We start from the raw sequence: 13,725 nt of genomic DNA, 5'->3' as shown, positions 1-13,725 counted from the left end.
TGGTTATGAGCCTAGCTGTTTTAGGTATATTTTGTTATGAGACCGAAGCCGGCAAAATTTAGGAAAAAATTTCCGTTTTTTAATGTAAATACATATTTATAATATAGTATTGCGGTGAGTAAAGAGTGATTTTCTCTCTCTCCTTCAAAATTAACATTAAAATTTTATTTTATTATTTTATTATTCATTCTACTGGCGTTTTTGTTTATGTGCCAATGACAGACTAAAGTTGTTGTTCCATTAACTTATAACTTATAAGTAAGTAGAAAACACTAGTGTTAGATTGTAAGAGATTTAGTAGAAATAAAATAAAAAGATATAAATCTAGACTTTAATCATTTAGGTTTATTCAATCATTATTGAGAAAATTATGTACACAAGTATTTGGTGTTCAGCTCGGACACAATAATTTACACAGCAAAATTTTGGAATGTGTTAATAAAAATTACAATTTTACTTTCAGTAAATGTTATATTTCAAAAAAATTACACTTTCTCAGTTAGATTTATAATGTTAAATATCTTTCCTAATATTACAGAAATCATTCCGCTAACCGTTGATAGTATATACCCTAATACTTCATAAATTTTTGAACTCATTCTGTCACTTTTCTCGTTGGCATCACATACACTAAGACATAAAATCACTGTATCGACACATCTTGGCATTGTCTTTTTGGAGACGTTTCGTCTTCGACTGGTTCTTTTCGTTTTAGTGCTTTTGATTCTTTTTCTTCAACACTTTCAGTGGCTTCTTCGTTTTCAGTCTTATCTTTAGAGTCTGCTTCGAGTCTGCCGTCTGGTTTATCTTGGTTTATTTTATTTGCGGCATCTTCATCACTGTCGTCGTCGTGACCATCATCGTTTCCATCATCGTGTCCATCATCTTGAATGTAATCATCATCATCAACAGATTTGCCTTCATCAACATCGATTTCGTCGTGCCTTTGGTTTTTGTCGTCTTTGCTATTTGATATTCGTTTACTCCGCGCGATGCGGGCTAGCAGGGCTCTATGTAATTGTGCTATATCACCGGGTGCTCCCTGGAATGAAATGACAAATAATTATTAATTTATTAGTAATTTTGTTTTTCGGGTACATTAAGAAAACAGGGTATTAACTATAAATAAGAAAATTATTAAAATAGTTAAAGCATATATTTATTTTACCAAATGTATTATGTCATCACATTGTTTGTCGATTTATTTATTGTCTCTTAGCATATGCGAAAAAAATGATATAAAATATTTTCTGTGGACACAATAGCAAAATTAAGAAATGGTTTTTCTTTCACAAAGAATGAAATGTCCATTGGCCAGCCTGGTGGATTAAGAATAGTGTCCATGCAGTTGTAGAAGCCCCGCGCAGTGACTTGCTGACGTCACTCACCATGATGAGGAACAGCTTGATCTGCAGCTGCGCGTCGGCGGCAGTGATGCGCAGCGACTTGGCGCCGGCCCGCTCGACCACCATGTCGGGCCACAGCTTGGTGTTGAGCGCGACGCGCAGCGAGCCGGCCACGCGCGCCACGAGCCGCGCGCCGCCGCACGCCGCGTCGTTGAGCCGCAGCACGCCGCGCCCGCGCTCCCGCCAGCTGCCGCTCTCCCACGCGAACAGCCGGCACGATATCTGCAAGCAACCATTGAGATATACATATGGAGACGACACCGCCTACATCACTTATGTTCCGCTCAACATAAGCCATATGGCTAACTGCACACTCATTTTTAACGTGATAACGTTTTTAAAATCGTTTTAGTCGGCCGACATGTTCAGAAACTTGTGTCACACCAAAACCTCACGAGCGCGATCGCAGGTATAACGAGAGAGAGACGGACCGATCTCCCGTCTCATCTCGAGCGCTGCCACCAATAAGACCTTATCACGTAAACATCTCGATCGTAAACCTACTTTACAAACAACCAATTTTTTTATTCGTTTTAAAGTGAAACGCATCAAATATGCCTTCGTGTGTGTTACGATATTGCACAAATAATAAAAATAATACGGAAAAGTGACTAACATAACTTTTCATCGGCAAGTACCTAACTAGATAATAATTTTTAAAACTTAGTGCAAAAAAATGGCGCACAGATTTTGTTAGTGGTGTCTCCTCCATATGTAGTAATATTATCTCAATGAGAACAACAAGTTTATTCAGTAACGGCCTTTTATAAAATCTTATTTTCAGCAGCCCATAAATATATTCTCATTTTCATTTTTTGTGCTCTTACCTCTGAACTTTTGACTGGGTTCTTTTAATATATCTCAAAATTTAAAGCAAAAAAGCAAAATGTTTTTGTTAAAAATATTTATTTTTACAATTTGGCGTTAAATTGGTTAACAATAACAAAAAAATAATTAACAGAGCACATATTTTTTATTTAATATTTTGCACACCTTACGTTTCCAGAGTATTGCTGAAAAAATTGCATCTTGATAGTCTTATTTGGTTTGCAGTAAAATGATAACTATGAGTTACATCAAAGGTATAAATAAAATAAAAGGTACTTCATATAAACTAACTTCATAATATTATGTATACTTTTCAACTTGTAGCAAAACATAGGTGCACACATATTTATAATAAACATGCGTGTGTTTTTGTAATGCATTTATATTCCCATTTAATTAAGTGACATTATCATTTAAAAATATATGTCACTGCGTTGAAATGGGATATTAAATTTGTAATAGATAAAATATTTTATTAAGCTTAAACGCATGACGACCGCACAACGAACGCAAGACGAGCGGCTGACGCGCTTGCGACGTTGCCGCTCCGCGGACAAACTTTTTATTATTTCTACGAAAGATGCGAGTATTCGTCTTACAATCGTCAACGGAAGCGTGCGCATGATTTGCGAATAACGAGGTGAAGTTGCCTTATACTATTTACGACCTATATTACAAAGACTTCAAGCTACAATTTTTTCATAAATGGCAATGGCCATTGAAATTTAACATTATCACAACACTTAAAGTTTTTAAATATGAAATGAATGTATGTAATATAATGAATGAAATCATTATAATTGTACACACCAAAACAAAAAATAACATTAAGTAAAATATACATAAATTGCACAATAGGCGACATATTTATCTTTGATACAACAAAATCAATTATAGGCTATAATATGAGTCAGGATAAATTTTAGGTATTTAAAAATATCAACTATATCACAATTTAGTGTGACAAAGAAGTTCTAACAATTTTACAATCACTTTAATACATCCAATTGCATAGTAGTAGTACAGCCATCATAAATAAAAGTCTCAAGACGTAAGTTAAACAATCTTGTAGTACCTGCAATACATTTTTTTTTAATGAAAACTTCTTTAGCGGCGTTGAGCACTTTTTCTGTAATGGGTATAAACTCTTAAACTCGCGTCAGGACACGTGACCTGATCGAAAAAGCGTAAGACGGATACCATTCCAAAATATCAAACATACTCAATGTTAATGATCAAGTTTTCACTTCTGCAGACACTCCCGGAGTGCAACCCGTATTTTTTGAAGTGAAAACTTCTTTAGCGGCGTTGGGTATAAAATCTTAAACTCGCGTCAGGACACGTGGCCTGATCGAAAAAGCGTAAGACGGATGTTTTTTTTTTTTGCCCTTATATTCCATGTGTAAGACGGATACCATTCCAAAATAATAAACATGCTGAACGTTAATAATCAAGTTTTCACTTCTGCCGGCACTCCCGGAGTGCAACCTGTCTTTTTTTTTTTTTGTTTAAATTAGTTGAAAATGAATTGTTAAAATAAATTTATTGTTTAAATACCTGTAATACATTAATTTCGTCCTCTTCACCGGTCATAGTGCAGTTGGAGGTGGGCGGCGGCGGTCGCGCGTGCGATCGCTCGTACTCTGCCGCCGCCGCCGCTAGGCTCTCTGTTCGAGATTCGCTTGGGCCAGGTTCGTCCTGTGGGGAAAATGTGTTTAATCTATATTCTATACTAATATTATAAAGCGAGTTTGTTTGTTTGAACCACAGATCACAGAAACTAAAGGGAGATATGGTTAGGGGGCGGGGCCGGTGTCGCAGCAATATGCCCAAAAAAAGAACAAGCTGTAGTGGTGCTGTATACCGTGTACGTCACTTACAATCTAGTGTGCGAACGAATAGTCGCTCTCATATTTTTGTGTGATGACACGCACACAACGCGAAGTATTGTTTTGATTTTGTTTACTGCAGTTGTGTGTGTAAATTTGTAATGAGACACGGTTTCGTACTCAGCGCAAGCGATTGGCATCTCTCTAGATCTCTATGGTTTGAACGCACTTATCTCAATAACTAGTGGTCCGGTTTGAAAAATTTTTTCAATGTTAGATAGCCCATTTATCGAGGAAGGCTATAGGCTATATATCATTACACTAAGACCAACAGGAACGGAGCCATGCGGGTGAAACCGCGAAGCGCAGCTAGTGGGTAATAAAGTAAGCGCTAACTGCTACATTATAACAAATCAGATTACCAAAAATATATCTATTTATTAATATAAAAGGAAATGTGTTTGTTACAATAGTTATTACTCAAGAACAACTGATTGGATTTGAATGATTTTTGCTTTGTTTGTTTCAGCTTAAGTAAGGATTATAAGTGTTAAGAATTATTTAATGTATACTTGTATTGTATTAGCCTGTTGTGTCCCAATATGCTGAGCAAAGGCCTCCCCAAAGTGCTTCCATGAATCACGATCTTGTGCTATTGTAGACCAGTCTCTATTAAATTGGTCCAGTTCATCCCGCTATCTTTCATTCTTATCCCAAAATAAAAGGTCTGTTTTGACAGTTTTAAATATGCCCATGAATTTCTCAATTTTTTACCAATAAAAATGTTCTGAATGTTTCATTGAAGTAGCAAAACATAACAAAAGTTCAAATAATCATGGGATATATTAAATTATAAATAACATTATTATAAACTAACCTGATGAATTTCCAGAACTGTGGCTGCCGCAGTTGTGAACAATAAATCTGTTGTGCCATTTGAAGAACTGTGTTCTGCGGGATTCGCATCTCCATTATTCACAGATTCTTTCATCACCACCCGTTCACTTAAGTTCTGTCCAAAGACGAATCCGGTTGAGGATGTGCTCGTTGCAGCGCCCACTGGTGCGGGCACCGATGTGTTGGTCCTAGGTGTAACATTAGCAGATCCAAGTGGAACAAACTTAGGCGTCTCAACACCTTCCTCTGTTTCTTGTAACCTAGTTTCGTTAGTACTGTCGGCTTCATTTTCTTTCTCTTTTTTCTTTTCGGGGCTGAGATCATCTGTGGTTACTTTACTAAATGGGTTACTGGCAGGTTTCAATTGCGACGGGCGTAAGAGTGATCCTGGAATGAAGATAGTATTGTTCAAATTGAATGCATTATATACAATTTAAGACAAGTATAAACAATGCCAAGTTCATATCATATGTTGCTTGATTGGTTGTGTTGTTTTTTGTTTTTCCCCTATAATAAAATAAGTTGACTAATTATTGTGAAAGGATGTCAGATATAACAAACATAAATAAAGAAGGATGGCATAATTTTTCCTTATTTTATTGATTTAAAAATAAAATAATATACTTGATTCATTCTTGATTTAGAAATGAGCTATTAAATTTTCATTTAGTTCAAAATATTGATCAACAAATGTTTTGTTTTTTTTTCTTCAACTTATTTTCAAAAACATGCAAAATAATAAACATTGAAAGGGTGGATTTTACCAATATTTTTGTTATGATCTTTATACTGTAAATTCAAACAATATAACCGGTAACCACAGAAATATATTCAATACTCACCATTAATTTGCTATAGTTTATGCTTTGAAATATGAAACACAAGATTAAATTGGTCTTCTCATGTTTGATTTATATTGCTTTTTAAAAATATCTATTTGCACATACAAGAGGCATTCCTTTTACATGTTTTATTATGAGCCCACATTTGTGTATCTGTTCATTAATATTTCATTATCTATAATATATAATTCATCTAGAGCTATACCATCTCAATAGAAAGGTCAAGTAATGGTAGGACTTAATAACTTTAATTTTACTCACCAAAAGGATTATTTCCCTTGTTAGAACTAGCAGCAAATCCGGATGCACCAAAACCTCCCAATTTAGGTTTTGCCAGGACAATTCGGGACTGAGTGCCATTGTAAATATCCTCAGAGGGTTTTCCTGTAATAAGTTTAGTGACAAATTTTATTCATTCAGACTACATATCAATTGGTGTAACTGTATACACCCAGATATTTAATATAATTAAAGATAAGACATGTTTGAATTTAAATGCAATAATAAACGCGTTAAATTACATTATTCGATGATATGTCATTATCATTTTAGGTATTGAAATGCTTGTTTAGATTACTTTCAAAGTGGAAATAACTATTTCCAGGAGCATACGAGAACATTTTGATATTGTAATTCAAACATTCACTTAAAATATGAGATATTTTAACAATATAGGACTAAACAGAAATCGAATTTATGAGTAAAGTTCCAAAAAAAAGCGAAGGTAATGCATTGTCAACTTAAATGTGGTTATAAATCATACTTGGAAACATTTTAAGTAACCCTTTTATTCAATTCTTTAAATAAGCAAGTTATTTTATTAAACAGTATATATAAAAAGTGTTCAAGTGTTCACCTTCTACTGAATAAAATATAAAGATTTTTACTATACCTTGCTTAGCATCTGCCATTGTCGCACGACGCAAACAGCAATCTTGCACGGACTAGTGACGTTATCAACTTAAAATTAACTTAAAAAAACCGATTAATATCGGTACTCTCACTAGGATAATAATAATATCTTTTTCAACGTGTTTTTAACATTCGAATCAGAGATTCAACTTGTCGTCGTATCAGTTACTGTTAATGCAAACAAATTAATAATCTTACTGAAGCAATAACGTTTATAAAATATAATTATCTGATTCGAGTGTGGCAAAATCAAATAAACCGTTTAGAGCTGTGGTTTAGAGAGGAGGGTGAAAGTAAGTGTAGAAAAAAAACTTCTAACTTGTAAGTTCTTGGCGTGTTGTAAAATTCAAAATTGCAAATAGTAGATAGATAGGAATCTTTTCAAGCGGCTTGTTTTTTCGTTTGTAGGTGTAGAGAGAGATATATAATATATTGCAATAGTGTGCAAGTGAGACAACATGGTAAGCAGTAAGCACCGACATTTTAGATTCCTTTCTATAATAAACCGGAATATAATATGTTTATAACTTAAAAAAATGAGCTATCAATTCGAATTGGATATTTTTTGTAAAAGAGGGTAAAATATACCTATAGCACTACCGTTCAGCCCGTGGTTTTGCCTGCGTAGTCAAATGAAAACTTAGCTAAAAGTTAGAAGATTCAAGATAGTCATACATAGTACACCCACAAGTAATACACCACCTACCAATCCAACCTACCAATTTCCACTCAAATTTCTGTTTATTTGTTAAATCGTGAATGAACAAGAGAGAGACAAACAGACGGACAGAGTTACTTCCGCATTTTTAATATTAGCTAAATTTACAAGCAAAAAATCATCAGAATTGGGTTTGGTTTGGGTATTCCATTAGTTTAAATCAAGGTTTAATTAATTTATCGAGTATTCCAAGTCAAAAGGGAATTGTAAATGTACATTGCTTTAATTTTATAATCTTTATCAACTGTGTGTCACTGTGAATTATGTAAAAATATTCCACTCTATATGTCAATGTCAATGTCAATCATATTCGTCGTCAATTCTATCAATTTCATTCATCGTCTCGCATTTTGATTTTGTTAAAATTTAAATAAAAAGTTAAATAATGTATCAATTTCTTATTTATATCTTGATGTAGCCAATATATGGTTCAATTATCACAAGTTGATTTTATTTAATCTATAAAATTTTTGCACTTCTTCTGTTTACCATTTATCCAGGAAGTAAATAAAAAACTGCGATCGTCTAACTTCTGTTTTAAATCTCGTGTGCGGAAGATATTACAGGTTATAAGTGATACATGAAAAAATATGTAAAAGTTCAACTGAATCAAGTGCTAATATAAGTGACTTTTTGTTAAAATATTAATAAAAAAATATAGTGGAAAGCTCTTTCTAAAACTTCGGCCAACATAACAGCAGGTATGTACCTAAACTCAATGTTCTTATCACTTATTTTTTTTCACATAATCATAATTATTGTTCTAATCTCTCAGACATGGAAAGAAAAATTTAAGTGACAGAAACATAAGTGACATACACATATAATTCTTGCATTACTTATCATATGATTGCATAAATTATATATATGGTTCAAACTAAATCATTCAACAGTATATTAAGGATATATTATGTACTCTGTAATCTATATAAGATTACAGAGCATATAAAACTAAAAAGAAAGTGAAAATTTTATTAAATAATGGAGAAAAAAGAGAGATAAGATTAGCAAAAACAGATAAATTCTATTTTAATGTATCAAACTGCTATTTGATATATATCAAACAGAATGTATTACTTTTCTTATCTGAATCTTTTCATTTGTAAATCACAACCAATTAATTAATATTATTATCATCTATGCATGGTTTTTCTATCAAAAGCTGGAGTTAATCATTTCAATAGTTTATTAGAGAAAGTCAATAGGCACAAGTTTTTACAAAACAAATATTGCACCACTATTGATTATGGCATTGAAAATTCTTGAACAATTTTGATCCAAGAATTTTTCCATGAATTTTGAAACTTGTTTCACAATGATAAGATGTCACTGATTTATTGAAAGAATAAATACTTTTAGATGTATATGTACAGGTAAATTAGCTTGGAGAAATTTTTGCATATGTAGTGGTGTGTATATTACTCAGATCTTAGAGCGCGTTTCCACTATATCGTTCTGGCCTATACAAAAATGTTTCGATATCCTAACATTACTATTTAACTTTATACTTATTCCTAGCAACACTTTTGTTTTCAATAAAAACAAGTTTTTATTTGAAAGAAAATGGTTTTGACTTTATAAAAAAAAATATATCATTCAATTTTACGTCCTTGAGCAAACGACAAGGCGACTACCGTGAAACAATAAAATATCGTGTCCATAATAATTTGTTTCATAATTAATATTTGACCATAATAATTACGAAACAAAACAAATAAATAAATCGTCACTTGATAGTGGAAAGTGGAAACACGCACAAAACCAGAATAAACCAGTTTACGCTGTCCGCAGGTGCCACGTGCAGTCGTTTGGTAGCGTTAGAACATAAAGCACATTTCATTCAAAAATTATAATTATTATGTACGTAGTTTAATTGATAAATTTTGTATTTGTTGATTGTTGTTATTATTTGTTATTATTGTTATAATATTTGTTGAAGTGAATTACATGTCCCGCAGCCGGAGGCCCCAAATGAAAACTCAGATGTACTTAAAAACTACATTTAATAGCTAAAATGAGACTTTTACACCCATGTCTGCACGATGCAGACCGGAGTTAAAGAATGAATTTATACAGTTTAATAATTATAAAGACGTAAGCTTGGATGCTATAAGGGAAATCGCATCCACATTCTATTCCCGTGCGAACGGCGTATTCAGCAGTTTTGTATGAAGGCAGGGCCATAACTAGTGTTTAATTTGTGTGTAAGTGTTGTAACTTTATATTGTTAATTCAATATGGCTCCAGTGTTAAAACATGGTCGAGGCAAGCCTTTGACTTCTCAAACTAAAGAATTAAACTTTAAATGTCGTTTCTTTTTCAGGTTAGTAAATTTTTCATTTTAGTAACATTGTTAATGTAAAAGTTATATGTATGTTAAATGTGCAAATATTAAAATAAAGTCTCATCTTTTTCAGAGGAGAAACACATATAGTTTAATTTAAAATCCCTTATATATACAGGGTTACTTGTAAAACACCGGCAACCTCGCAGGACAAGATATGAAGATAGCTAACATCATAAGTAACAACATTTCGACTTTTGATAATTTGTTAGATTTTATTTTCATACAAAAATAAATATTCATTTAATTTTCCGTCTGAATATTATAAACTCTACGCCTCCCAAAAATTACGTAAACAAAAAGCGAACGAGAGGGGGAAGGGGGCGTCGCGTCGTCCATCCGATAATTAATAGAACATAGACTTACAAATGTAAGGAGAGTACAATAAAAGTTTAAAAAATCATTTAAAAATAATTTATTGCGTTATGCCAAAAGTCGTAGAACAAATGTTGTTATTTATGATGTTAGCTATCTTGTCCTGCGAGGTTGCTGGTGTTTTACAAGTAACCCTGTATAAAATAAAAACTAAAAATAAAATGTTGTTTTATTTTATTTGCTGACCATACACTACTACAAACGCAAAAATTTCTCCAAGCTAATTTACCTGTACATACCTAAAAGTAATATGTGCAAATATTGAATGGAAAAGTTTTCTTAAATATTCTTAGCAAATATATTTGCTAAATATACATGATATCAGCAATTTGATAATTGATGGGCATTGATTACTTATTTATACCCATTTCATTATTATTTATAAAATCTTAGAAAACTACTTATATTATTGTGTAAGTATATTAAAATATAATCACATGTTTTGCCTATCTTTAAAATTATATGTAGGTGGTCCAGAAAATTTTATATTATGTTGTATTTATAATCTGTTTCTGATTTTGAATTACAATTGGAGGGTCGTTGATTGATTAACACAATACAGTTTTTATCCAAACTGCATGAATAAACTTTATTAAAAATATTATCTAATAATATAACTAAAACATCAAAGTTAAAACGCTTCCTTGAATTTAACCTATTTTACAAAATATATAATTAACTTAGAACTAACTTATATTGTGTCATGTTTGTTAAATTTTAATTCATTCAATTAGGTTCTATTGATATAAATCAATTATAAATTTAGTCTTACGGGTTGGCGGAGCAATAAGATTATATTCATAACAAAAACAATTCTACGTAGAGAAATGATAATAATATTTTTTTTATTAAGTCATTCTTAGGGTGCACTCACACACATCAGTCACCGTCACGGCACGTCACCGGACAGGATTAAAAAAAAATATGTATCAATAGTTCTAGTATGACTCTGTTCCCACACGACAGTCGCCGGCACGAAATCTATCAGTGACGTCACCGGTCAGGCACGTCAAATAATCTTTCCATACATGTATCATACTTTTATCCCCACTCACCCGGTGCCGTCACGTCTCAGTTCAGTCAGCGTCGTGCTACCGTCAATTGCTACATGTTCTCTAGCGTGACACACGTCTAATCACTCACTAACCTGATGTATGTGTTCAATGATTCAGTCAAACCGGCGACGTGACTGACGGACAACATGACGGTGACTGGTGTTTGTGGATACGTACACAAACCGTCACCGATCAGTCATCGGTGACTTGACGGTGACTGATGTGTGTGAGTGCACCCTTACGTACACAATATACAGGTCTTTGATGACATTAAAGATATGAAAAATATCCTGTTTTGCTGAGTCATTTTAGTCGAAAATCAAACAGCGGTGTGTCGCGGTTACACGCGCACGCAAGACGCACCGTCGTCCGCTGAAAACCGCGTAAAATATATCGACAAAATTATTTATTCACTAATTACTATGTACTACCTTTTCCTGTTTAAGTGGCGCTCTTGGTCATAGAATAAACCAAGATTTCATTAATTCAAGATAAATATTTTAATCGATATTTTGGTTCGTTTGTGTAGTGTGTAGTGAAAAGTGTAAAAGTGAGTGTTTTGTGAAAATAGATAGTGTTGAATTTCTGGATGCATATCAAATATAAAAAGTCTTCTGTAATATACAGCGCGAATACCATGACGCGATCTGTGTCATTTGAGGGTAAATATTCAAACAGTTTTTGAATTCACTTGACCTGCGAATTAATTCGAGCAGTCTGAAATTTATGTGTAGAGTATGTGTAGAGTTTGTAAAATTAACTGAACCTTTTAAGGATTTATAAACAAAGCTAAATTTTTTTACCTATTATACTATATAAAATAAATAATTATAAGTACATACATATATAAAATATTATTTTTATTACAAAACAATTTCCTCATTGTTAATTTTTATTTAAGTTACCAAGATTTATCTTAAAGTGCTGACTGGACAAATTTCCTATTTTGAGCAAATTGTGCGCTCTGTTTGTGATTTCTCTTCCCATTCAATATTATTTTAACTGAACTTAAATGCATGTTATACAGTTATGTATAAAGCACTTGAGATTAGTCACACTGATTAGACATGGATTAGACCAATATAAATTTTCCCATAAAAAAACACCACTTTGTCTAAAACAATTAATAAATTATACCTTCCTCAAGAATGTCCATATGCCAATATCTATTAAAAAAACCGCATCAAAATCCGTTGGGCAGTTTCAAAGTCTAAATAAACATAGGGATAGACAGACAGCAGGAAGTGACTTTGTTTTGTATCAATTTTGTACTAGGTAGGTAATGTAGTGATAAGAAAAGTTTCGAATGCGGTAAAATCAATTCTTCGATGTTGTCATAGGGTTTTATCGGCATTACCAAATTCGTCATTAAAATAATGAATTGGCTGTCCATGTGATAAATAATTTTCGTGACGATAAGATTTTGCTAGACAATATGACTTGTTTTATTTTTATTATTATGAAAGCATTATAGTTCTTTTCTTTCATAGGATAATAAATGGTATCAATATAAGCACCATACACGTCGTGTTTTCAAACTGATTATTATTTTTATTTTTGGAAGTCTAATGAATTGTGGAAAATTGATAAGCGAAATACCGATAGCCCATGAGCGATAAGCGATAGCCCATGGGCGGAGAGACAAAATAGTTGCGGAGACAAAGTTGCTCGTGCGCGCTAGCTCTAATGCACAAATACGTGGGTTAAGTATGTATTTTGTAATAATAAAAGGAACTAACTTAGGGAAAATTCTGCTATATACCTCAATTACGTATATATTTTGGTTGTTAGCTGGGGCCAATTTTCTTTTCCACCATTCAGGCTTCCAATCTAACAAATTTCGAAATAAGAAAGGTTAAAATCTAAACAATTGCTCTATAAATTGCTCGAATGTTTGATACATAAACTTCATATGTATTAGTATTATGTAGATTGTAAATTCTGTAATTTTTATATTAAGTACCTAAGTTAACTAGTATCTATTGTAAATTGGAAATCCCACCGGACTAAAACTTATTTCTGAAACATATTTATTTATGAGTGCAAGTGAACTTATTTTGCGGTTATATTAATTGGTTTTTGTAACTTTGATCGTTATTCACTAGAGGCTAAGATTGAGTCATTTCCTTCTATGCGGACGTCTAGTACCACAGACCACAGTTGACAGAATAGTTAATAGTACAGGTAGGTTAGTCAAGATTGAAATAACCGTCCAAATAGAAAAGATAAAAAAATATGTACACAAAAAGCTATTCAGTATTAATTCGATTCGATTTAAATATAAAAAACATTTATTAAATACGCTGTACCAGCCTTAGTGCCGTTGATGTGTCCCGCTGTATGTGTATGGGTATCTCTATTCTCTTCGCATATAATATCATACTTCTTATTGTAGTTATTTATTATTCTTAATTTATTATTTTTTCTATACATATATATATTTTTATAACACATATATTTCTTATGTTATATAAGTAGTAAGTACAAATATTTTATAAATGTATACATATCTCACACTT

The 13,725-nt window shown here is 32.5% G+C and overlaps 2 protein-coding genes across 2 annotated transcripts in view; one reads left to right on the top strand and one right to left on the bottom strand.

Moving 5' to 3' along the window:
- Positions 1 to 317: 317 nt before the first annotated feature.
- Positions 318 to 6,834, bottom strand: RanBP3 (ran-binding protein 3). The gene is made up of 6 exons (XM_090107258.1): positions 6,695 to 6,834; positions 6,064 to 6,186; positions 4,941 to 5,347; positions 3,792 to 3,932; positions 1,389 to 1,628; positions 318 to 1,042 (listed from the first exon to the last, which is right to left on the bottom strand). The coding sequence occupies exons 1-6, from the start codon at positions 6,711 to 6,713 to the stop codon at positions 644 to 646; spliced, it is 1,329 nt and encodes a 442-aa protein (XP_089963384.1). The 5' UTR covers positions 6,714 to 6,834; the 3' UTR covers positions 318 to 643.
- Positions 6,835 to 7,752: 918 nt separating this feature from the next.
- LOC149904769 (kelch-like ECH-associated protein 1B) overlaps positions 7,753 to 13,725 on the top strand; it is a 36,197-nt gene continuing 30,224 nt past the window's right edge. Inside the window, exon 1 of the mRNA XM_090106800.1 lies at positions 7,753 to 8,133. The gene's annotated coding sequence lies outside the window, so the exon portion shown is untranslated. The remainder of the gene's footprint in view (positions 8,134 to 13,725) is intronic.

Source organism: Colias eurytheme, chromosome 11 (genome assembly GCF_061535395.1).
Source record: "Colias eurytheme isolate Ceu_HAF_F1 chromosome 11, ilColEury1 Martin Lab GWU primary, whole genome shotgun sequence".
NCBI lineage: Eukaryota > Metazoa > Arthropoda > Insecta > Lepidoptera > Pieridae > Colias > Colias eurytheme.
Note: the sequence above shows the minus strand (reverse complement) of the source record. Positions and strands in the feature narration are given on the sequence as shown.